We start from the raw sequence: 26,892 nt of genomic DNA, 5'->3' as shown, positions 1-26,892 counted from the left end.
AAAGAAACAGTCACTAGAGTGAATCGGCAACCAACAGAATGGGAAAAAGTTTTTGCAGTTTACCCATCTGACAAAGGGCTGATATCCAGAATTTACAAAGAACTCAAACAGATTTACAAGAAAAGAACAAACAAGCCCATTCAAAAATGGGCAAAGGATATGAACAGACACTTTACAAAAGAAGACATACATGAGGCCAATAAACATATGAAAAAATGCTCATCGTCACTGGTCATCAGAGAAATGCAAATCAAAACTACATTGAGATACCACCTCACGCCAGTTAGAATGGCGATCATTAAAAAATCTGGAGACAGCAGATGCTGGAGAGGATGTGGAGAAATAGGAACACTTTTACACTGTTGGTGGGAGTGTCAATTAGTTCAACCATTGTGGAAGACAGTGTGGCAATTCCTCAAGGACCTAGAAATGGAAATTCCATTTGACCCAGCAATCCCATTACTGGGTATATATCCAAAGGACTATAAATCGTTCTACTATAAGGACACATGCACACGAATGTTCATTGCAGCACTGTTTACAATAGCAAAGACCTGGAACCAACCCAAATGCCCATCGATGATAGACTGGATTGGGAAAATGTGGCACATATACACCATGGAATATTATGCAGCCATCAAAAACGATGAGTTCGTGTCCTTTGTAGGGACATGGATGAACCTGGAGAACATCATTCTCAGCAAACTGACACAAGAACAGAAAATGAAATACTGCATGTTCTCACTCATAGGCGGGTGATGAACAATGAGAATACATGGACACAGGGAGGGGAGCACTACACACTGGGGTCTGTTGGGTGGAATAGGTGAGGGACAGTGCGGGGGGGGAATTGGGGAGAGATAGCATGGGGAAAAATGCCAGATATGGGTGAAGGGGAGGAAGGCAGCAAATCACACAGCCACATGTGTACCTATGCAACTATCTTGCATGTTTTTCACATGTACCCCAAAACCTAAAATGCAATTAAAAAAAAAGGATTAAGTCCCAGTGGTCAGGGGTGGTTGGGATATAGGAAAGATGGAAGGAAAAGGTCTCAATGTCAAGAGTACCAATATTTTCTCTAATGTCTATTCAGTAGTGTGGCTCTGATTCTCCAAGTTAACTTCCTAAACTGGTGAAAATCCAGGGAAGAGACCAGCAAACATTGGGAAATTGTTACAGCTGGTCCAAGATGACCCCATTAAGGACTTCTCTGCTCTGTGAATCTGAGAACGGGGAAGAATAAGTGCTTAATGAGGGTACGTAGGAGGTTAATCTCATCCCCAAGTACTACAAAAAATGTTCACCATCAGAATCACACTGAAGCTTGTGTCTGCTAATGCAGCCAAAGTCAGTTCTTGGGAAGACCTCAGGGATATTGGCTGATTGGAATGGTGGTAATGGGTGAAGACAAGGATTGGCCGATTTGTTGTGAATGGTAAGACTTCTGTACCAAACTCAAAATTATACAGGGCTGGCATCTTCAAGGTCTAGCACTGTGCATGGATTTGGTAAATCCTTAATAAACCTTTATTAAACAACTAAAAAAAATCAAAAAGGTCTTCAACCTTTAGAACAAATGAGAATCCAGTTTAAACACATTTCGACTACTTTAAATAACTGAAACTTCATTTATGATTTATCTTCATGTGCATTTTTCACAATTCCTTTTTTTCTTTTTTACGAAAACACAGTGTTAACCATTAGCAGGTTTAGCTTTTCACATTCAAAGGTCCATGCACCTGGGGGCGTGTCTGGCACATAATTGGTACTCAATGTATATTTGTTCAATGAATGAATATGAAATACTTAGCAGAATAATAAATGTTTCCTCAACGCAATACATTAAACAGATATATTTATGTACTTTAGAAAAAGCTGCTTTAAATCATACGACTAACAAAGGAAATGCGGAAAAAATACTATCTCCATAAATATAAAAGAAGTATTTTAAAAACGTTTTCTAAATGGATGCACTTTATTTGCAGTATGGAAAACAAACATTTTCAGAAGGAAGTCTCCTGTGCAGTGCTGAACTGAACATATATATATGTATTAAGCAACACACCTAAATCTAAATGCGTAATGTCCATTTCATAGAGTCTCCTAGGAAAAATACGAGGAGCACAGATTCAACAAATTAACAAATTTACATGATTCAAAAGTTTCTTACATCCAGGAACAACTTTAGGAGTGTTAAATTTTAAAGAAATATTTCCAATCGCCACACATTCTGTCATTTTCATATCGCTCTGTCACCTGGACTAGAATGTGGTAGTGCCATCACAGCTTACTGCAATTTTGAACTCTTGGGCTCAAGCGATCCTCCTGCCTCAGGCTTCCAAGTGGCTGGGATCACAGGTGCACACCACCAGACCTGGCCCCTAGCCATTCCATGTTTCTATGAGTGGTTCATGATGTTGTAAAATGCAACCCAACTGCAGCTATGCATTTTTTTCTCATTAGTGTCTGTTTTGTCTGCTTCTTTCACCAGACAATATGATATGGAGGGAAGATGGGGAAACTGGATTGATTTCTGTCACTTAGTATTTGGCTAAGTCCCTTAAGCTTTCAGAGCCTCACTTTGCTCCTCTGTAAAATGGGCTAACAATTCTTAGCACACAGGAGGCCAATGAGATAAGGTAGAGGAAAGCACCTAGAACACTTGTGGGAAAGCAGTAAATTTCCTTCTTCCGTTATAATTACAAATTGTCTTATGGAAAAAAACACTAGATTTGAAATGCTGGCTCTTCCAGTTATTAGCTGTTTGAACTTGAGCAAATGCATTAACTCTTCTGAACTGAATAATAATACCTATCTCGTGAAGCTGTAAGAATTAAAGGCATACAGTAAACTTCCATTATTTTTAAATGATTTAAAAAGTAGTTACAACTAGTTATTACTGAAATAAATAAAGCAAAGATAGAAATTACTATTAATAAACTATTTTGTTTTTTAAAAAGATACAGATATGGGAAGGTTTGAAATAACTAAAAATGTTAATTAAACAACCACTTGTTCTCTATCACATATTTCACGATCGCCTACAGATGAAGACTGTTTTTTAAACTTTTCTTTCTTTCTTTCTTTCTTTCTTTTCTTTCTTTCTTTCTTTCCTTTCTTTCCTTTCTCTCTCTCTCTCTCTCTCTCTCTTTCTTTCTTTCTTTCGAGGCGGAGTCTTGCTCTGTCACCCAGGCTAGAGTGCAATGGTGTGACCTCAGCTCATTGCAAACTCTGCTGCCTGAGTTCATGAGATTCTCCCGCCTCAGCCTCCTAAGTAGCTGAGACTACAGGCGCCTGCTGCCACGCCCAGCTAAGTTTTTGTATTTTTATTAGAGATGGGGTTTCACCGTGTTGCCCAGGTTGGTCACTAACTCCTCAGCTCAGGCAATCTGCCTGCCTAGACCTCCCAAAGTGCTGGGATTACAGGCATGAGCCACTGTACCCAGTCTAAAGTTATTTTTCTTCACCTATCTTAGTACTTACAGGACTTGACACAGTATATAATTACTATTTCAGTTAATAAATAGAATAGGCTGCTTGACACTTGCAAATTAGGTATATTACGGGCAAACAAGTCATCCCTCTTATGGAAAATATTTGAAATTTTAATACAATTCTTCCATTTACATGTGAAAGGTGTTTCTACTCTAAAAGTAGCAAAATATGATAATGCGATGTTATTTTACATTTCTGGAATTCCCATCATTGTAAAAAGGACTCTAAATCTCACTGTGAATTTCTGAAGGTTGGGTATATATCAGAATCACCGATAACGTGGCTTGGGAAACAAAGTTTGTATTTGTACAGTTCTTTTTAATTTACACCGTGATTTACAGTACCTTAGCTCACTGGCTTATGACTTGCACAAAATCATTATGTTATCCATTTTGTAGGTAGGGAAACCAAGGTCAAAGACTCTGTTTGGCACAAATTTAAAGTTAGAACATGAAGTCAGTCTCCTTCCAAACCACAATGTAACAGGGGAAGGACAAGGTACCTGAGCAAAAAGATAAGAGTAAAAAGCAAGGAGGACTGACACTGTGAAGGCATCTCTCTGGAAAGAGCCTCCCAAGGTGTGGGTCTCTCTTCTCCACCTTTTCCCACGTGAACCATCATCAGAAAAATGAAATTTTAGATAACAGGCCTTCTACTGTCCGTAGAAGTACAATGTATCTTTTGGTTTACTTCATTATCATTATTTTTTGTTAACTATGGCAAAGAATGGTTTACTTTTCCCACTTTTTTTTTTTTTTTTTTTTTTTGAGACAGAGTCTCGCTCTGTTGCCAGGCTGGAGTGTAGTGGCACAATCTGGGCTCACTGGAACCCCCGCCTCCCAGGTTCAAGTGATTCTCCTGCCTCAGCCTCCTGAGTAGCTGGGATTACAGGCACGCATCACCATGCCCAGCTAATTTTTATATTTTTAGTAGAGACAGGGTTTCACCATGGTGTCCAGGATGGTCTTGATCTCCTGACCTTGTGATCCACCTGCCTTTGCCTCCCAAGGTGCTGGGATTACAGGCGTGAGCCACCATGCCCGGGCTTTCTACTTTATTTTTACGTATATTAACATGTTTTCATTTATCTTGTTTTACTCATTTACCTTTTTTATCATTTAATGTATATATCTATATCAAGTGTTCTTAACTGAAGGTTCAAAAACGAGTCCATGGGTAGATTCAGGCAGTCTGTTAACTTTGTGGTAAAAACCTGTATCTTTATTTTCACTAACCTCTGAAGTTTAGCATTGTCCTCAGTTATAAATGCAGGAAAAAAGGCATTATGTTTCAGATATCTCATAATATAAGCTCATCATTACTTTGAAGTTACGGTATTTATTAGACATGCCATTAGATTTTTATTTGATACAGTAATGATAAAACACATTTATCATTCTTCAGCAACATAAACTATGTTGTTAATTTATTTTAATATTATTGGTAAGTCTTCTTTTGTAAGTTTGTATTTCACATAATGCATTTGAAAATAATATTCTGACAAGGGGTCCTTATTTTCACCAGAATGCCATAGGTGTCTACAACTCAGAAAAGATTAAGACCCTTTTAAAAAGGAGAGTACAAAGCAGCTGTGTAAGTAAGATATCTTATTCAAAATTTGGACCACCAGTGGAAGAGGTTACTAAATCTATTTCTGAAGAGCTGAGGCTCTTCCAGGAACTAAGACCATCCAGGAAGTAAGACCATCCAGGAACTAAGACCATCCAGGAACTGAGACCATCCCGGAACTGAGACCATCCAGGAACTGAGACCATCCCGGAACTAAGACCATCCCGGAACTAAGACCATCCCGGAAGTAAGACCATCCCGGAACTAAGACCATCCCGGAACTAAGACCATCCCGGAACTAAGACCATCCCGGAACTAAGACCATCCAGGAACTAAGACCATCCAGGAAGTAAGACCATCCAGGAACTAAGACCATCCAGGAACTAAGACCATCCCGGAACTAAGACCATCCAGGAACCGAGACCATCCAGGAACCGAGACCATCCCGGAACTGAGACCATCCCGGAACTGAGACCATCCCGGAACTGAGACCATCCAGGAACTGAGACCATCCCGGAACTGAGACCATCCCGGAACTGAGACCATCCCGGAACTGAGACCATCCAGGAACTAAGACCATCCAGGAACTAAGACCATCCAGCCATTCAGATTCAGCTAGTTGTCCAACCCTTAAAGATAGCTGGCTATGCTTGATCACAGCACTTAACAAACTATGCTAACACAATCACTTACCCATCCGTTTCCCCCTCAAAACAGGACCAGTACTGTGCTAAACACGGGGGATAACAGAGATGAAAACAACTTTCTATGTGTCCTTAAGAGTGAGGCCAGGCCAGGTGCAATGGCACACACCTGTAATCCCAGCACTTTGGGAAGTCAAGGCGGGTGGATCACGAGGTCAAGGGATCGAGACTATCCCGGCCAACATGGAGAAACCCCATCTCTACTAAAAATACAAAAACTAGCCGAGTGTGGTGGCACGTGCTTATAGTCCCAGCTACTCAGGAGGCTGAGGCAGGAGAATTGCTTGAACCCAAGAGGCGGAGGTTGCAATAAGCTGAGATCATGCCACTGCACTCCAACTGGTAACAGAGCAAGACTCTGTCTCAAAAAAAAAAAAAAAAAGAGTGGCCAATCAGGGTATTAAGAAGGAAGGCCGGGCGTGGTGGCTCAAGCCTGTAATCCCAGCACTTTGGGAGGCCAAGGCAGGTGGATCACGAGGTCAAGAGATCAAGACCATCCTGGTCAACATGGTGAAACCCCGTCTCTACTAAAAGTACAAAAAATTAGCTGGGCATGGTGGCGCATGCCTATAATCCCAGCTACACAGGAGGCTGAGGCAGGAGAATTGCCTGAACCCAGGAGGCGGAGGTTGTGGTGAGCCGAGATTGCGCCATTGCACTCCAGCCTGGGTAACAAGAGTGAAACTCTGTCTCAAAAAAAAAAAAAAAAAGAAGAAAAAGAATGATTACATGATTAGGAGGGCACCTAACCTAACCTGGGCATGGGGCGTCAAGGATAGCATTTACAAAATGTGAGCCTTCCTAATTTTGTATCTTTTTTTTTTTGAGTAAGTCTACCTTAATTTTATAAGTAATCGTCAATCAAACCAGCTGATCATACAGTTAGTTGTATGTTTAGAGTGAAAGGTATAATAGGTTCATCTTTACTAGGAAATACAGCTGATAAAGAATGAGATAGACACCTCTTTAGTCTACCTTCCAGTACTCAGAGGATACCCAAAATAATAATGCTGTTTATTTTGCGGAGCTGTACACAAGATTTTATAATTTTCTATATGTATGATAAGCTTTAATTAAAAATATACAGTTATATAATGATAAAAGATAGGAAAGACAGGCCTATCAGCATAAACAGTGAGTCCTGGATCAAAGGCAAAAGAAAATAAAATTCACCAAAATTAATAGTCTTTTCAGAGCCATATCTCCAGCCTTGTTTTTTCTGTTGTTGGAAGAGATTAAATAACTTTCTGTCAAACATTTAAATGCTCAAAATCTCTTTTAATTTTGCTCACTTGTTAGAAATAATTCAAGCAAAAAATATACATTTAAATTAAAAGATTCTATTTACTACAAATGTTATTTTCAGAGATTTGCAAAACTTTGGTTATTATAGAATTGGGTCAGAATTTGGAAACTTAAATGAGAATATCCATTAAAAACCCTCTCCTATAAATGTGCTCCCTTGGCTCCATTTTTATATGGGGCACCACAACTCCAGAGTAGCCCCAATTTCAGGAGCTAATGATGATGATAATTGTGTCACTCAGATCCCGTGTATATACTTTCTTTAGTACAATGTTGATAATCATGTCAATTTTTCCCTTCAATATTTAATCACTAATCAAAAGGCATTTAGGTCAAATTAGCTCGACAAATGAGATGTTTTTTTAAGTAAGATGATGTGAAACGTCTTTAAGGTGAACTGACCTCAAGTTGAACCCTTTGTTCTAAATTCTTGTAGGATCTCTGCAGTAACTCCCGGGTCCCAAGGACTCCATACCACATCAAGTTTTTAGTTCGGCTCCTGAAAATAAATATTGGTAGGCAGTTTCAGGAAATTTTATTTACTCCTTAAAGGCAGAGCAAGCAAAAGAGATAACAAATGAGGGAAAAACTGCCTTTATGTAACAGCATTATTACTTTTATTACAATTACCTGCATTTTTCAGGGTGCTCCTCTCTTTTATTGTTAAATTCCAATGAAATTTTTGCATCTAATCCAATCCCAAAGTAATTGTTCATAACACATTTTTCTGAATATCCATCTCTATGATCATAGGGAAAAGCACATCAAAGTCAATTTCAGATTCATTACAACAATTGCAATTTGTACACAAGACAGTACTTAACACCATTTAAGCTTCCATTCCTTATAGTAGATTGTAAAAGTCGGCGCTGATCACTTCCTATTCCGATGCCATGTGTACAACCACAGGACATATGTACAATATCTGACACATGTGACATAAAGTGATGGTGAGCAAGGCAAAACAGACACACAGTTACGGTGTGGTCTTCTACTAACTGTAACAACATCTTAGTTCTAGTTCTAGGTAAGTTCCTCACTATACAGAAAAATGCAGATGATTATGGGAGGGCCTTACAGTCAGGTGCCAATTCTCTCTCTCTCTCTCTCTCTTTTTTTTTGTTTATCATTAGAAAGTCTCCTCCGCTTCTACCCTTAACAGTGGACAAATATTAACTGAGCAAAAGAGTACTAGATCCAGTCCGTTCTTCTAGGTGTTTTGGAACATTTAAAATATGGTACTGTCCTTGAGGTCTGTCATTACAGAAATGAGATATAACAAAAACAAAATTAAGAATGGAAGTGAAAGAAAGTGTATATTGAACTGCCAAAAAATTGTAGGAGTCTTAAGAAGGGAAGAGATCCATGTGGGCCAAAAGATTCCCAAAATAAGTAAACCTGGAAGCTGACGTGGAAAGATAACAGATTTGGCAAGACTGAGAAGAAAGGAGGGAAAGGGAATAGCATCAGTTCTATTTATTGGCACCTTCCTTGGCCTGAGGGTTGCTCTCAGACAATGGGCTGAAAAAGGACCTACCTCAGGGACAGATCATGGCGACCACTGAATTTTAAAGGGCTCAATGTGCTTGGCATTATCAACTTTTGTAATTTTCTGATCATCTTTTTTTAAAATATGGAACCATAGTTATTGCAATACCATTTAAAATGTTACAATTCATGTTAAAAAGAAAAAAGAAGAACCCCAACAAAATACTTGCAAAAGCATTTTCTTACACGGAATCTGGATCTGGGTCAATAAACGGGGTGGCACCGAAAGGGTCAATGTTTGCCAGTAACATTTTGTTGATAATTGAACTCCCAGCAATTGAGGCAGCTAGTCCTGCTCGTAAACCTAGACAGAAAAACAAATACACGTGGGATCACATGTTAAGAAAAAACAGAAAAAGAACCAGTCCATCAAAGCCTAATATCAAATATCTTGCTTTTAACAGCCTGGTTCTCAGTGCCTACTCCTCTCATTAATCAAAATTATGAACCAAGGCACTTGTCAATACAAGGCTTTTGACACTTCCAAGGATCTATATGTTATCTTACAGGATTAAGGAGAGGAGGCCCTAAGTAGGAATGGCTTTGTGACACTTTCCCATTTACCAACCCAGTAACTCTGTGACTTCAACAAATACATGTTACTTCCTTTGTCATAGCCAAGACAGTATTAAGTGTCTACGGAATTTACAATAAAGGTGGGATTACTTTTATGTATTTATTTGTTTGTTTATTACTTTTATTTATTTATTTACAAAATGGCATGGAGTTATCACTTCCAGACTCAAATCATAGATAATGAGACTCAATTTAAAATATTAAGAGATGTATTAAGGTGAAAACCCAGTGTTAGTTTTAAGAATAAGCAGAAAAGTATTAAATGTAGGCATCTGTGAATTCTGGAAGAATATAGTATTAAATACAAAAATGAAGCCTCTCTCTTACTTCAAATTTATTTCAACATGCTCACCAACTGGTTTTCTAACTAGTTACAGTATTCAAAGCTAATGAATTTTATGATCTACTTAACCCAACAGGAAAGCTAGAAACACAATTCTGGAGAGGGGACAAAGTAATTGGGACTGGTGGGAACCAGGGAAACACTAGGACATTAGAAAAACAAGTTCTTTCTTTTTATTTTATTTTTTTTAGAGATGAGGTCTCACTCTTCACCTAGGCTGGTGCACAATGGTGTGATCATGGCTCACTGTGGCCTCCATCTCCCAGGGCTCCCACCTCAGTCTCCCAAGTAGCTGGGACTATAGGCATGTGCCACCATGCCCAGCAAGTCCTCTCTTTAGCAAACATCCCTTTCCTCAGTACTATGCTCTTCTTAGGGAATAATTATTATTCATTATTTTAATTGATAATATTCAGTCAATTATCAAACACAATCAATTTTGTTCCTCCATTTAATGTCATAGTTTTACATACACTGTGGAATACTTCTGATGTCAATTTCCTTTACATTTCAACAAGTAAATGAACGAATAAAAAAATAAATTTAGTAAGCATTAAGAACAGTTTGGAGAGATGACAGCCATACTCCAGCTGCCCCACAGAAAAGTTTTAATTTCTTTTCTTTCTTTCTTTCTTTTTTTTTTTTTTTTTTTTTGAGACAGACTCTCACTCTGTTGCCCAGGCAACAAGGTGTAGTGGCACAACCTTGGCTCACTGAACCTCCTGGGTTCAAGTGATTCTCTTGCCTCAGCCTCCCAAGTAACAGGGATTATAGAGGCGTACCACCATGCCTGGCTAATTTTTGTATTTTTTAGTAGAGACAGGGTTTCACCATGTTAGCCAGGCTGGTCTCGAACTCCTGACCTCAGTTGATCCGCCTGCCTCGGCCTCCCAAAGTGCTGGGATTATAAGCATGAGTCACCGTGCCCGGCCAAGTGTTAATATTTTCGAAAATGTTTTAAGGTTAACCATAGTCCTTTTAGCTTTATTCCAGAGCGGTTATCCTAAGGTTCCCAGGTGGAATAGGAACACGGCCTCTAAACCTGCAGGCTTTTCCAGAACCAGGTATGTTCCAGATTGATCTTCCTTTTTTTCTTTTAATATTTCTATTTTGATATAATTGATATATCAGAAAATTAACCCTTTTGAAGTTTTTAGATAATTCAGTTGTTTGTAATATATACACAAAGTTGAACAACCATCACCACTAATTCTAAAATCTTTTTGTTACCCTGCAAAGAAATGGTGCACCCAATAGCTGTCATGTTCCATTCCATTGATCACCCCACTTCCAGTTCCTCGGGAACCACTATCTACTATCTTTCCTTATGGGTTATGACTACTCTGCCCATTTTATATAAATGGAATCATATTACATTTAGCCCTTGTGTTCATTTTCCATAATGTATCTAAGGGTAATCACGTAATCACATGTATCAGTGCTTCGTTCTTTTTAATGGGCAGATAATATTCCATTGTATGAATATATCACTTTAGTTTATCCATCCAACTGATGGATGTTTGGGTTGCTCCCACTTTGGGGCTATTGTGACCCTGCTATAAATAATCATGTCCAAGCTTTTGTGTAGACACGTATTTTTGATTCTCTTGGTTGTATTCCTAGTAGTAAACTTGCTGGGCTACATGTAAACTCTATGTTTAACATTTTAGGAACTGTGAAACTGTTCTTCAGAATGGCGCCACCAACGTATGAAGGTTCTGATTTCTCCACATCTTTGCCAGTATTTGTTACCATCTGTCTATTTCGATCACAGTCAACCCAGTGGCTTAAAGTGGCACCTCGTTATGGTTTTAATTTGCATTCCCCTGATGACTAATGGTGTTGAGCATCCTTTCATGTATTTATTGGCTACTGTGTATCTTCTCTGGTAAAAAATGTCTATTTAGATCCCTTTCTCATTTTCAAAGCAGGACATTTACCTTTTTACTGTTGAATTTTAAGAGTTCTTTTTATGTTCTGGATATCAGTCCCTTATCAGATACATTACTTGTAAATTCTTAAGTTGTATTTTACCAAAATTAATAGTTTTGGGATTCAAAGGACACTTTCCTGATAGTGTCAGGAAACTATTAATCCCAAAACTATTAATTTTGGTAAAGTCCAATTTACTTGTCTTTTGTGGCGTGCGCTTCTCATATCTAAGAAATCATTGCCTATTCCACAATTATGAATACTTTACATCAAGATGTCTTAAAATGACTACAGAGAGACTTAGGACTTAAAACGAAAAGGATTCAGCAGAACACTGACTAAAAAACACCAAAAGGAAAGCTTAAGAAGTAGTGGACATAAGATGGGATTTACTTTGGAAACTTAGTAAATGCAGGTTCTGGGACTTCAATCCAGAATTACTGAATCATAATTTCTTAGGACAGGCCCAGAAACACGTGTTTTAATACTTCCCAGGCAACTTTTGTACTGGGAAGAATCTAAGGGCCTGGATTCTGACTGAAAGTAGAACAAGACCATTCCACTAAAAGAACAGGTATCTTTAAGAACATGTTTCCACAGTTTATGGAAATAAATACTTACACATTTTTATAGAAATACTGAAAAATACACGGTGTTTCAGAATCTGTACTACCTGGGCAGATGATTCTCGTATTGAGCACCGGGAGGTTTTCTTTGCTGGCTGCCACAGCTGCACCAGGGAGAGAATCAGTGTGAGAATGGCCATGACTTGCCCGGGCATCTGGAGACTGAGGTGCCGTTTTAACTGCTGGCAAAAAGTCCACATTAGAAAGAGCTAATGATAAAGCTATAAAAATAAGCAAGTTCTTATAAATTTGAAACAAAACAATGTTTAAACAATCGGTAGAAATGAAAATATTATGTGTAGTTTTTGTTTACACTTTGAGACTTACAGGGAGGGAATCCGAAGTCCTAATTCTAAGCTCAAATAGAAGAAGACCAGTAGGAAATAGATGCCTACCATAATTAAAGGTCACTAATACTCATAATTTGATTATAATCAACCCACATTTAAAGATAAATGAAACTTCTGAAGTCTGCTTATTTTTTTAAATGAAACATATGTGTTATATGCACACTACCCATGTGATCCTCTTCTCATAAACATGAAGTGAATGATCAAACTTAATGAATGTAATTCTCAGAGCAAACGTGTGAAACACAATTTAATATTGTCTTCAATAAGTGATGAGGCTGGGTGTGGTGGCTCATGCCTGTAATCCCAAGGCTGCGCAAGGCTGAGGCAGGAAGATCACTTGAGATCAGGAATTCAAGACTAGCCTGGGCAACAGAGCGAGACCCTGTCTCTACAAAGATGCAAGCCAGGCACGGTGGCATGCACCTGCAGTCCCTGCTACCTGGGAGGGTGAGGCTGGAGGATCACATGAGCCCAGGAGTTTGAGGTTGCAGTGAGCTATGATCACGTCACTGTACTCCAGCCTGCGTGACAGAGAGGATTCTGTCTCATAAACAAATAAATGGAAGAAAATTTGCATCTATCTTCAAGTGAAATGAACATATTTTTCCCATACTTCTCAGTTATTTATACAAAATGATGATTTGCCCAAAGTTCTATATTCTTGTAAGCTCAACACATCTAAAAATTATTCTGAAACATAATTAATCTCAAAGTAAACAACAAAAAGAAAGATTTAACTCTAAACTGAGGCAAGTTAATGCAGGGCAGATGTTACCCTTAAACAATTTAAGAGTTACCGGTAGGTATTTTGAAGAAACAGTAATCCTTAAACTCATTTTAAAATACTCTAAAACTTAATTATCTTCACTCTCCCTAAAACTAATTATAAACAAACTATATTAATTTTACACTCTATTCTCTCATTCAAAAACAGTCCCACTAAAGCACCAGAACAGCCACCCCTTGTTTAAACAGATAGGGATCCTGGGGCTAATTTCTCATTAAAAACAACTTTTTGATGTTCAACTCTGACAAAAAGCAGAGAATGTACTAATGACTAAGACTGATGTTCCATTCCAGGTAACTCAATTAATGTTTTCTACTTCTTCTTAAATAAAGCATCTCATCAATCATATTAATATACTGTATTTCTCACATCTCAGACTTGTGAATTACATGATGATATAATAAATGTACCTAAAAAATGATATTTCATATAGAAATACTTCCACTATTGCTACTCATTTCCAACAAGTCAGATTACTAGCCAAAACAGAGATCAAATACTGTACCATTAAAGACTTTTGTAAATCTGTGTCTGTTTCAATATCAATATTTACAGCACTCCATTTGCATTTTTTCGTTTCTTTTACAGGCCACAATGGAAGTGTCAAGTTTAAGAGTATGGTAAGGTGAGATGATAGCCAGCTGGAAAACCATTAAATGAGCTTTGACAAACCAATCCTCCTAACAGCCATCATCTTGGGAGGAATTCTCAATGTATAAGATCTATTAAAAGCAGAGCTGACAATGGCATCCTTACTGATGCTTTAATCAATACTTTCCAATAGATGAAAACATCTAAGGCCTGCTTATCAAATTCACAGATGAAATAAGATGACAGAATCAAACTTCAAAAGAGCTTCACAGGAGGAAATAACAGATCTAAATAAAAAAGATAAAAGTTCGTTGGGATCCATATAAACTACTATAATTATGTTTTTAAAAAGAGAAGTCTTGGGTAGTCTTTGTAATGTCAAAAATGTCCTTAATGAGTAGTGTACGGGTACCAATGTGCTAAAACACAACAGAAAATATCTGAAGAAGTTTGTTTAGAACGGTGTATTGGGCCGGGCGCGGTGGCTCAAGCCTATAATCCCAGCACTTTGGGAGGCCGAGGCGGGTGGATCACGAGGTCAAGAGATCGAGACCAGCCTGATTAACCTGGAGAAACCCTGCCTCTACTAAAAATACAAAAAAATTAGCTGGGCACGGTGGCGCGTGCCTGTAGTCCCAGCTACTGGGGAGGCTGAGGCAGGAGAATTGCCTGAACCCAGGAGGCGGAGGTTGCGGTGAGCAGAGATCGCGCTATTGCACTCCAGCCTGGGTTACAAGAGCGAAACTCTGTCTCAAAAAAAAAAAAAAATGGTGTATCACATTTTAAGATGAACATTGACCAAATAGGTGCAACTAGAAAAACAAAAGGTTTAAAATTATCAATTTAAAAAGTGGTACAGAAACTTTAGGACAGATCATCCGAAAAAAGAAGATGCAAGGTGAGAGAAGGTCTGATGCCAACAAGGCTGTTTTTGGTATCATTTAAGGGATGCCACATGAAGAATAAGAAGAAAAGAGAAAGAAGGAAGAAGCAGAAAGAAGGAGAAAGAAGAGGAAAGAAAGAAGAAGAGGAAGGGGAAGAAAGCAGAGAGGAAGATGAGGACAAGGAGAAGGAGAAATGGCTCCAGAGGCAGACTCCTCTTTGATATGTGAAATGTATATGGAATTGCTCCTTATAAAGGCTAGTCATTGTTATTGTCTAACTGTCATTCATAAAACCTAATTACTACTGTAATCATGGGTATCAATTTAAGGGAGAAAATAGAAAGTTCAATATAAAGAATGACTTTCTGACAATTAGAGCTGACCATAAGAGTGGGATGTATTGGAAGGGAGTGGTCCTAAGGCTCGTGGTCCTCTGCTTCAAGGGTCCTAGAACATGGCTGCATTGGGTTGTATGCTGAACATGTGAGGTCTTATTTCAAAGTCTTTGAGAGTCTTAAGTACAATAAAATATTCTCTCACGGCTAATGTAATTAGAGGTGGCAGCAGCAGTAACAGTAGCAATAAAAATAACAACAATAAAGATGACAGTGGATACTCAGACAGCACTGTCTACCAGACACTACTCCAGGCACTTGACATACAGTAACTTTTCAACCTTCACAAAAACCCAATGAAGTAGGTAGATTATTAACCTCATTTTAGAGATGAGGAAGCCACAGAGAGGTTAAGAAATTTGCCCAAGTTTATATAGAATGAAAGTAAAGCCAAAAATTTAGTGATTGCAAACAGTTCTTTTTAAAAGTTTTTGAGAATAAGATGAAAACATTTTTAAATTTAAAATAACTATCAATTATATTTCCTTTTACTTACTGAGTTTACATTTTACTCATTTAGTTTCATATTAAAGCTAGAATAAATTTAGCAACGACATATTAATAAACCTAATATCTAATTTTTTTCAAAGCTAAGTTAACAAGAAATGTTTCGAACATGTAAAATTTAAAATGTACTCACCACTACTAGTCCTATGGAAAACTGGCCATAAACATGGGGAATAAAGGTCTTCATCATGCCTTAGCTGAAGCAGAAAGTGTTCATCTGATCTGGTATACGATCAGTTCTTCACAAATTTGATTCTTTTTATTGTATGAAGACAATTTCTTTTTTTTAATCATTTCAAGTTTTATTTTAGATTCAGGGGGACACATGCAGGTTTATTATCTGACTCTATTGAGTGATCCTGAGGTTTGAGGTATGATTGATATCACCCAGCATAGTACCCAGTACTTACTTTTTCCAGCATTCCCATCTTCCCACTTCTAATAGTCCCCAGTGTCTATTGTGACTGCAAACAGGTCTGACATAATTGTGCTGACTTTTCGTAAGTACCACATATTTATTTTCATATTATTGTCTCATCTTCATTAATATTTTAATTTCTGCCAGTAAGTTAGAAACTTTTCCCTTAGGCAATGTAAAATATTAAAAGTATAAATTCACTTTCAATTAAAACCTAGAAGTTAGAAAGATATTTAACATTCTTCAGGCATTTACATATTCATTTCCTTGCAAAAATAATTTCATCTAAGAGAGGGCTGTTACCAAAAGTCCTGTGATTTTGAAGCTTAATAAGGACTATCAACCCAGAAGGTTGATTGATGGCACTTAAGGGACTGCTGAATCATTTAAATGACACATTGTATGCATTTGGAGCGTTAGGACAGCAGCTTTCTTACAATTCTCAAAGAAATCTGTGAGCTATAATAGGTTAAAATCAGATGATTTAGGTGTTTCTTCTTTTTTCAGGAAAACCAACGTATTTAATTATCCTTGGTCCTATAATCCTAAGTTTATCGCTGTAATCTCTAGATTACATGGTAAGAGTGGAATGTGAGAGTACTGGACAACAGTCTAGATGTGATCTTTTTTGTTTTATTATTCATGAATATCTACCTAAGCTTTAACTTCTAAAAAGCCTTTTCAAAAATAAGAATACAAATAGGTTTTTTTTAAAAACTAATCAGTCTTTTGAAAAGTAAAAGCAAAATGACATTTTCTTTAATTCCAAAATCACTTTTTTCCCAGTTTCCTCACCAGTCAATGATTCTTTCTCACCACTGTCTTTAGTTTCCCCTTTAGACTCATCTGTTTCTGTGCTGTCGTAATCAGAGGACTGATGAGCTGGTTCACAGGGGTGAACTGTCGGGTCATCCATAACTTCAGTAGAAAGAAGATAAATAGTTTGGATAAGGAAAAATGAAGCCCATTAATATTAAGATGTGCTCAGGAAAGGAAAACTGAGACATATGCCAAAATAAATTACAGATTCACAAATAAACACTATTTAGCAATGAAATGTCTGAAGAACTAAAGATTAAAAACTAAAGTTGTCAAAATCATATTTCTATCAGAATGAAAAAGTAAAATATAAGAATTTTAGAGAATGAAATACAATTACAAGTTACAACCTATAAAGGGGTTTTTGAACATTAATTATTCATATTAAAATTAACATTTAGACGATAACTAAAATTCTGAGAAGTATTAATATATACATTAATCTAAAAATTAAAATAAGGCAGAACTTTTATAAGCTCTTAAAGCAACATAAACATTTAGGAAATTAATGTTAAGAAAATATTTTCTGGCAGGGTGCAGTGGTTCGCGCCTGTAATCCCAGCACTCTGGGAGGCTGAGGTGGGTGAATCACTTGAGCCCAGGAGTTTAAGATCAGCCAGGGCAACATGGTGAAACCCCATCTCCACCAAAAATACAAAAAAAATTAGCTGGGTATGGTGGTGCATGCCTGTGGTCCCAGCTACTCAGGAGGCCGCGGGAGGAGGATAGCTTGAGCATGGGAGGTTGGAGGTGGCAGTGAGCTGAGATCGCGCCATGGCACTCCAGCCTGGGTGACAGAGTGAGGCCCTGCCTCAAAAAAAATTTTTTTTAATATGTCAAAGTAGTTTACAGGTTTGATTTTCTTTAAGAATTCAAGAGATTCCAATTAAGTAAACTCTAAAATTTTTTTGATGTCATTTAAAATAGTTTTACATTGTAGACAGAAATGTTTCCATGTAACTTATCTCTGGTATTTTATTTTATTCATCATGAATGTGCTGATTCTTGCTACCATAACAATATATAGGACTATGTACAAGTTTTATTCTAATGGCTTTATCTTCTATCTTGCCTTAAAAAATTTGTTTTTAAAAAGTGTGTCCAATCTGACCACTCCAAAAACTTGGTTATGCTTGCAGCAGAAATGCTGCCAACTTCTTCCGAAGCCAAATTTATGAACATGTACCTTTTCCAGCTTCCTCAATGACTTGCCTCACTGCTTTCTTTAAACTGTTTGCCCGCAACATGATTTCCCTTGGTTTGACGGCTTTCTGGGAGGAAGGTTTTGTAACATCATCCACGAGCTGTTCTTTGCTTTCACCAAGGGACTCTTCACTGGAGGATTCCACAGCATCTTCTTCCACAATGAGAGGGCCGAGGCCGGGGAGAACAGGTGCAGCCTCAGAGTCTGTGTGCAAAGCCTGCAGCAGTTGTTCAAGCTTCTCGTTGAGGACTGAACACTGAGAGGAAAATATGGCAGTGAGAAAAACATTCAAAAACAATCAAGATCAGCAGACAAAGTGCAATAAATTTTTATAGAGATGTTTTGAAAGTTTAATCCCAAGATAGAAAAACACTAAAATCCCCACCTTTAATTTTGAAGATATTTTGGTTCTGGAAGCAGCTAATTTAAAAAATCTCCATTTAGTAGAGATACACAATGATAACATAAATTATGCTGTTTGATTTAGAGGGACGATGCCTTTATTCGTGTTTACTATATAAAACAATTTATAATTTTTAAAATTGGCACAATTATTACATAATTTCATTAGTGTATAATTTCAGAACCATTCAGACTCTATTTCGTGGGGAAAAAAGTCTTTACAATGTTCATACAGCTATTTTTCTTCAAAGAACACAATAGACACTTTGCTACCAAGTGAGGCTTTATATAAAAAATCACACAAAATTTGCTATACGTTATAGAAAACACTGGATGAATTTTTTTTAAAGTAATTGACTACGGCACCATTTTGAGCATCAGGGGCAGCACATCTGACTGAGTTGTGGGAAACTCCCCTTCAAAGCTCTGGTTTGCATAGGAGTGAACGATGCCTAAGGGACGACTGGCTCAAATACAGCGCAGGAAGGAAAATGCGCAAGGATGAGGAGGGAAAAGAAGAGGGATACAGAAGGAAAAACATGCACTAGGCAAGCCCTTGTATCTTTCTGCTTTTCTCGTATATGAGCAATGAAGAAACGTTTAAGATCGAAGCTGTCGACGCTACCTCCAAAATATCTTTCATCTCCATAAAACCTGCAGTCCCTTTCCTCCTCATAGAGTTGTCTTTGATGATATGCTGAGACAAAGTTACAGCAGAAACCGTTTAGAGACAGAAGTGTGGCCAGGGAGGGTTTCTGTTTGCTGAAACTCTCCACAGAGCAGAAAGACAAGAGAAAAAGGCAGAAAACTTCAAATGTTTATTTATCTCTATTACCTTTTTCTTCTACTCAGTTAAACTGCCATCTACTGCATGGATTTGGGAAGCTAATCCCTTTGCAAGTCCAAGATATTCAAGCCTTTTGTAAAAAGGTCCTGTTGTGAATTTATGAAAGCAAATACAGTAGTTTTTAAGGCATCAATGAACTGTTCTTATTTTAGTTTATGAAGGGGGAAATAAGTCTGTAAAGAAAACGGCCATGCAAGAAGCAGCACTCTGAAAGGGACCAAGAATTTTAAGTCTAGGAAATCCAAAGAACCATGCTGGAAGGGAGCTGAACTGGCCTAAACCTGCTTGGAAATGGGAAGCCTTGCTTTCCCCAGTGAAACCCAGCTACATGGGATCCCCTGTGGTCTGACTGCTATGCATCTCCCTTTCAGTCAATCATGGCCGGGTGTGATGGCTCACACTTGTAATCCTAGCATTTTGGGGAGGCCAACGCAGATGGATCACCTGTGGTCAGGAGTTCGAGACCAGCCTGGCTAACATGGTGAAACCTCATCTTTACTAGAAATGCAAAAATTATTTGGGTGTGGAGGCAGGCACCTGTAATCCAGCTACCTGGGAGTCTGAGGCAGGAGAATCGCTGGAACCTGGATGGTGGAGGTTGCAGTGAGCCGAGATCATGCCACTGGACTCCAGCCTGGGTGACAGAGCAAGACTCAGTCTCAAAAAAAAGTCAGTCACTGGGACAGAGCTTTGAGGTAGGTTTTTTCAGCAATGCAGTTTTCCTACATATTCAAGGGTAAGAATAAAATAGAATATTTTTTAAAATCCTTGGATCTAATCCAAAAGTAATTTTTCTCTGGATTGAAGATGTTTTGGGAGGCAAACCGCTGAATCAATTCAGCTCTGAAACACAGCGGAGCCTTCGCGGTATCTGTGAACAGCTCTCGGGCTGACGGCCCCCCTTACTTTACTGCCCACGGCGTCGGCTACAACCGCGTTTTCTGAGGTTTTGTCGTACGTCTTCTCCACTTTGGCCACGAAGTCCCTTACGGTTTCACACAGCGTCCTTTGAGAAAAAGAAGTTGTATGATTCAGTAAACTTCGTGATTTGATTTGCTTTGATTTGTGAATACATTTAAAAAGAAACACAAAATCCCAGCACTTTGGGAAGCCGAGGCGGGTGGATCACGAGGTCAAGAGATCGAGACCATCCTGGTCAACATGGTGAAACCCCGTCTCTACTAAAAATACAAAAAATTAGCTGGGCATGGTGGCACGTGCCTGTAATCCCGGCTACTCAGGAGGCTGAGGCAGGAGAATTGCCTGAACCCAGGAGGCGGAGGTTGCCGTGAGCCGAGATCGCGCCATTGCACTCCAGCCTGGGTAACAAGAGCGAAACTCTGTCTCAAAAATAAATAAATAAATAAATAAATAAAAATAAAACGAAACACAATTAAGCAAACTGCCAAATATCTGGGTCATGTGCATATACATCTATGCTTCTATCTGCCATGCAGTTTGTCTCACATAAGTTCAAGACATTCTAAATGATAAATGCATACATGAATAAGCCTTGCTGTATATTACTTAAATTATAGTAATTCATGTTATAACAAGCTTTCCTCAAATATTTAAATTAAGTATTTTTAGATCCCATTTAAAAATGATAAAGCAACATCTTGCTTTCTCCACTGGAATTCTAAAGCTTACATATTTTCATACCAGAAATTGCAGTGTCAAACAAAGATAAGATTATCGCTTATCTTGTCACTGTCAAGCTGCTACTTATATGGAGATCTTGATGGTGAATTATAAGATATTATTACTGAAGAGAAAGAGATTGTGTATTATGCTGAAAACAAATCTGCCACTTGAAATGAGTTATGTTCTCTGTAAATCCATTCATTTCTTCCTTGACATAACCAATGCAATAACTACAAAACTAATTTAATTTAGGTCTTATTAGTGTCAGCAATATATGGTTTACTTGTTTGTTTCTTTTAATTACATTTGGCTTCTCTGCAATAGAAATAAGCTAAAAGACGAAATAACTTGAGACACTAACAAAATCTGCCTTTCGAAAAGCTTTGGATCTGAATCTGGTGTTGGATTAAAAACAACAATCAATAGAATGGCATAGGACCAGCTTTTTTAAAGCAAAGGCTTATGCTGACGGAATCAGACTATTTTTTAAATCATAGTATTGCTCTCTATCATTGATAGAAATTAAAGAAAAAAAAGGTTCCAGCAGTTATTTTTTCTATTTCACAATTTTCTCTGGGAGTTGAGTGGCATAATGGTAAATTTCCATATACTTAAGTATTATGAACTTGAGCAGTTCAATAGATACAGGACACATACACAATCTCTCACACAGACACACACACACAGGCACACACCACACCACCACCACCACCACCACCCCTCCCCTAACAGACACACACACTACCAACCTTCAAATTTATCATCTTGGAAATTATATTACTCCTAAGAATTTTTGTCTTGTTATTTTTTAGCAAACATTTCTAGATTTTATTTGAATAAAGGTAATATTTTCTAATCCTGAACCTTCTTCCTTGGGTTTTTAAACTCAAATTTCTACAGAGAATCTAGCTTATCATTTACTAGAGATGCATTCGTGTACTTCAGGTCGTTTTTATCTTTGATGGTGAACAATACTTCATGGGATTTCTTAAAATATAATGCTATCATGAAATCTCTTCTACACATTTTACCGAAAGCTTCTGTAAGACGCGCTGCTTGGAGTTACAGTAGCACTGACACCTCTCCCTGTAACTTAGAAACAGAGGATTTTCTTGCCATGATTATAACGACCTCTTGATATAATTTTCTCTTGGTTTGTGAACTGCATATGTCATATCACTCTCACAGATACTGTTGTTGGTATTTTACTCATGCCTAGAGACAGACCCCTTCTCCATCAGCCTAGGAAGGAAAAGGGCAGCAGGGATGCTCCTCCTCACTGTGTCATGTCACTGAGGTGGACAGTGGCTGACAAAGACATTATGATCCTATGGCACCGTTGGCCAAGGGAGCTGAGGAAGGGGCATGTAAAGGTTAGGAGGGTGCTTGCCACACAAGTGTGCAAAAAATCAGAAGACATGCTCTACCTTATGGCTCATTAAGTTCCACAGCCGGAAGGAATATAGGATATTTATATTCTGGGGGAATGAAGTACCCTTTTATTATACCCAAATAGTGAATGTAGAATTATTACAACAGAAATAAAATATATACTTAAAAATAGTATGATTTTAAAGTCCTATCAGCTGGGAACTTGCAAACTGGAGAAAATACAATTTTAAGATATATTTACTACAGGAAGACAAAAGATATTCTCCAACAATACACAGAGCTTTCTACTTTATACGTAAGACTTCCAGAAAATATGTGCGAAAGTCAAACAAAGAGATTAAAAAATGTTAAATTCCTAGTTATATCTTCAATCCGTGGTAGAACTTTACAAAGACACTCTTTTAGAGATGGGGGTCTTGCTCAGTTGCCTAGGCTGGAGTACAGTGGTGTGACGATAGATAACTGCAGGCCTGAACTCCTGGGCTCAGGTGATCCTCCCAGCTTAGCCTCCTCAGTAGCCAGGACCACAGGTACATGTCACTACGCCGAGCTAATTTAAATTTTTTTTTTTTTTTTTTGTAGAGATGTAGTCTTTCTGTGCCACCCTGGCTGGTCTCTAACTCCCAACCTCAAGGGATCCTCCTGCCTCGGCGTCTGAAAGCAATGGGATGACAGATGTGAGCCACTGCGCAAGACCTAGACAGAACTTTTGGTATTTCCAACACTGTATTTCACTTTGTCCTCCTCCTTCAAAGTTGAACATAGTCAACGGTGTAAACCAAATCCTCAGTGGAGGCTAACAACAGTCCACGTTTCACTTACCTAACGATTTCCACCGCCATCTCCACTACATGACATACGGTAGACCAGTCCTTCTCATCACTAGTATTAGTACCCTCACTTATCAGCTTTCCACTTAAGTTCTTAAAGTGTGGGCAAACGGCAACAAAATATGCAAATACTACGCAAGATAAAGAATCGTACCCAGACAGAATCACAGACTGGCAGGCAAGGTCATCCATCACGTGGAAATCTGAAAAAATTCATTTTTCATCTAATAAAAAGTTCCAATTTGAAACCGAAGATAATTGAGACGTATCAATGCATATTAAATAAAAACCTTTAGCTATCTTTGTCTCCAGCTATCTTTGTGCACTGAGGAAATATTTTTAATAACTACCTCACTTCACCACTTAAATGGGGCGGGTTGGCATAACTTATCCCTAGAGTTCAAATCTAAATTCTATGGTTCTATGACAATGGCTTCAATATTCCTGCTAGTTAGTTATCCCATTTTCTGAAGCTTCTGTACACAGAATAAATTGGATTTATTTTAAAACTTGGGGGGTGAGTAGAATGAGTGAGTAAAAAACCTAATTAACTCCTACTGTTAAAGCAAAACAAGTTTTACAACTACGGACTAAATAAAAGGAGAGACCCATATTGCAGCTAAAGACCACTTATTTAATAACTTTTTCATCTTTATTAATAAATAGTATCTATGATTGCTAATCAGAGCCTTGAGTCTCAGAAGATAACTCCTATTACCACACCAAATTGAAAAAATTGTAAGGTCAAAGAAATGTTGTTTTAGGTTAACCTACATATTAGCTATGCTAGTAGAATACAACTTTTCCATTAGTATTTCAACATTTTAAAAACAGCTGAAAACAGTTAAAGCTACTGGGAATTATTATTGTATGAAATAAATATAAACACGCACAAGAGGTTAAAATGTTTTGCCTTACTATTGTATATCACTGAACAAATAAATGACATTCACAAAATAAGGGAGTTCTTTAGGTAGTAATTATGTGTGTGTGGTGTGTGTGTGTAGTGTGTGTGTGTGGTAAGTGTGTGTGGTGTGTGTGTGTGGTGTGGTGTGTGTGGTGTGTGTGTGGTGTGTGGTGTGTGTGTGTGGTGTGTGTGGTATGTGTGTGTGTGGTGTGTGTGTGGTGTGTGTGTGGTGTGTGTGTGTGGTGTGGTGTGTGTGTGTGGTGTGTGTGTGTGGTGTGTGTGTGTGGTGTGTGTGTGGTGTGTGTGTGTGGTATGTGTGTGGTGTGTGTGTGTGGTGTGTGTGTGTGGTGTGTGTGGTATGTGTGTGTGTGGTGTGTGTGTGTGGTGAGTGTGGTATGTGTGTGTGGGGTGTGTGTGGGGTGTGTGTGGTGTGTGTGTGGTGTGTGTGTGGTATGTGTGTGTGGTGTGTGTGGTGTGTGTGTGTGGTGTGTGTGTGTGTGGTGTGTGTGTGGTGTGTGTGTGTGGTGTGTGTGTGTGTGTGTGTGTGTGTACACAGTATTTTTTTAATCATTGAGCTGTACCCTTGTGATTTAGGTGCTTTACTGTGTATGTCATGTCTTAGTAAGAATTTTTTTAAAGGGGTAACCATTATAGATTTTTTTTAAGTATTTTTTTTCAAGATGGGGTCTCATTCTGTCATATAGGCTGGAGTACACTGGCACGATCACAGCTCACTGCAGCCCAACCTCGATCCTCTCACCTCAGCCTCCTGAGTAGCTGGGACTAAAGGCACATACCATCACTCCCAGCTAATTTTAAAATTTTTTGTAGAGATGGGGTTCCACTATGTTGTCCAGGCTGGTCTTGAACTCTGGGGCTCAAGTGATCCTTCCACCTTGGCCTCCCAAAGTGTTGAGATTACAGGCATGGACCACTATGCCTGGTCAAGATTTTTAAAGTCTTAAAGAGGTATCACTCAAATGTAGCATGTGAACCTTGTCTGAATTTTGAACAAATAAAGTGTGTGTGGGTTTTTTTTTATGTCTTTTTTTTTTTTTGAGACAGAGTCTTACTCTGTCACCAGGTGCTAGGCTGAGTGCAGTGGCACAATGTCAGCTCATGCAACCTCCACCTCCCGGGTTCAAGCAATTCTCCCGCCTCAGTCTCCCGAGTAGCTGGGACTACAGGCGCACGCCACTACTTCCAGCTAATTTTTGTATTTTTGGTAGAGACGGGGTTTCACCATGTTGGCCAGGATGGTCTCGATCTCTTGAGCTCGTGATCCATCCACCTCGGCCTCCCAAAGTGCTGGGATTACAGGCTTGAGACACCATGCCCGGCCTGTATGTGGGTTTTTTTTTTTTAAAGACCTTGTCAAAATTCAGACAAGGTTCACAAAAAAACCTCTGAGAAAACTGGGGGAAATGGGATATGGCTTGAGTAATACTGATGGTACTAGAGAATTATTAATTTTTTAGATTTTTTTAAAGATTATACGGGCACACACACATATACACATACACACACAGTCAGCCCTGCACATTCACGGGTTCCACATCCATGGATTCAACCAACCATGGATTGAAAATATTTGAAAAAGAAAACAGATTGTTGTGTCTACACTGAATAGTGCAGATGTTTTCTTCTTGTCGTCATTCCCTAAACAATACAGTGTGACAACTGCTTACAGAGCAAATACATTCTATTCACTATGGTAAGTAATCCAGAGATGATGTAAAGCGTGTGGAGGATGCATGTAGGTTATATACAAAAACTAAGGCATTTTCTATAAGGGACTTGAGAACCTATGGATTTTGGTATCCAAGGGGGTCCTGGAGCCAATCCCACATGGATAGAGAGAGATGACTATATACCAAAAGTAGAAGAGGATAATTTTCAGGATGTTCTTAGAGATACTGTAGCAGGGGCCGGGCGCGGTGGCTCAAGCCTGTAATCCCAGCACTTTGGGAGGCCGAGGCGGGTGGATCACGAGGTCAAGAGATTGAGACCATCCTGGTCAACATGGTGAAACCCCGTCTCTACTAAAAATACAAAAAATTAGCTGGGCATGGTGGTGCGTGCCTGTAATCCCAGCTACTCGGGAGGCTGAGGCAGGAGAATTGCCTGAACCCAGGAGGCGGAGGTTGCAGTGAGCCGAGATCGCGCCATTGCACTCCAGCCTGGGTAACAAGAGCGAAACTCCATCTCAAAAAAAGAAAAAAAAAAAAGAAATACTGTAGCAAAATAAAGTAGGAAGGCAGATGGCAAAATGTTGATAAAAACTGAAACTGAATGACGGGTATGGTGGGAAGTAATTAAACCAGTTTTGTTTGAAAATGTCCATAAAAATAAAATTTAGAGACGCTGAGCCACTGCCCATTTGCAATGCCATGTGGAAGTCAAAGCTGTACCTTCAGCATGGCCCCTCTGGCCAGCCAGTCACCTCCAGTGAGACCAGCACCCAGGCCAGCACCAGCAGCTCAGCTGCCAGCAGTGATCTCACCCTCTCTGGTTGGGTCTCCTGCTGCTGCGCCCTGGCAGCCAGGTCTGATGGCCCAGAGGGCAACCACTGCAGCTGGCGGGGCTGCGGGCCCCACTGTGGGGCACACACTGAGTCAGCTACCACAGGAATAGGGGGGCTTCAACAGAGGAAGTAATGCTGGGCTCGCAAGGTGCAGCATTACTTATCAGGAGCCTCTGGGAGACTAGCTGCACAGCAGCAGCCTTGCTTGTGTAAGATAGAACAGTTTCTGGAGTGTGCCCAGAACTAGGGTGACGTCAAGCTTGGTGAGGGTGCCAATGAGGTGCTGA

The 26,892-nt window shown here is 38.9% G+C and overlaps 1 protein-coding gene across 17 annotated transcripts in view; it reads right to left on the bottom strand.

The window, feature by feature from the left end:
* The window catches only part of DGKH (diacylglycerol kinase eta), a 203,255-nt gene that overhangs the window by 26,792 nt on the left and 149,571 nt on the right, over nt 1-26,892 (bottom strand). For 9 of the 17 annotated variants that reach the window (XR_013536233.1, XR_013536234.1, XR_013536235.1 and 6 more), the window contains exons 15-21: nt 20,215-20,314; nt 18,042-18,315; nt 16,832-16,954; nt 12,149-12,280; nt 8,811-8,928; nt 7,707-7,817; nt 7,479-7,575 (exon numbers count right to left, since the gene is read on the bottom strand). Coding sequence is in view for 13 of the 17 variants with exons in the window: in XM_035303417.3 (XP_035159308.1) it covers nt 7,479-7,575; nt 7,707-7,817; nt 8,811-8,928; nt 12,149-12,280; nt 16,832-16,954; nt 18,042-18,315; nt 20,215-20,314 (955 nt within the window). In the remaining 4 variants the exon portion in view is untranslated. Of the gene's footprint in view, nt 1-7,478; nt 7,576-7,706; nt 7,818-8,810; nt 8,929-12,148; nt 12,284-16,831; nt 16,955-18,041; nt 18,316-20,214; nt 20,315-26,892 lie in introns of all 17 variants that reach the window. The other 8 variants (XR_008481825.2, XM_035303416.3, XM_035303420.3 and 5 more) reach the window with 1 other exon arrangement.

This window comes from Callithrix jacchus, chromosome 5, assembly GCF_049354715.1.
Source record: "Callithrix jacchus isolate 240 chromosome 5, calJac240_pri, whole genome shotgun sequence".
NCBI lineage: Eukaryota > Metazoa > Chordata > Mammalia > Primates > Cebidae > Callithrix > Callithrix jacchus.
Note: the sequence above shows the minus strand (reverse complement) of the source record. Positions and strands in the feature narration are given on the sequence as shown.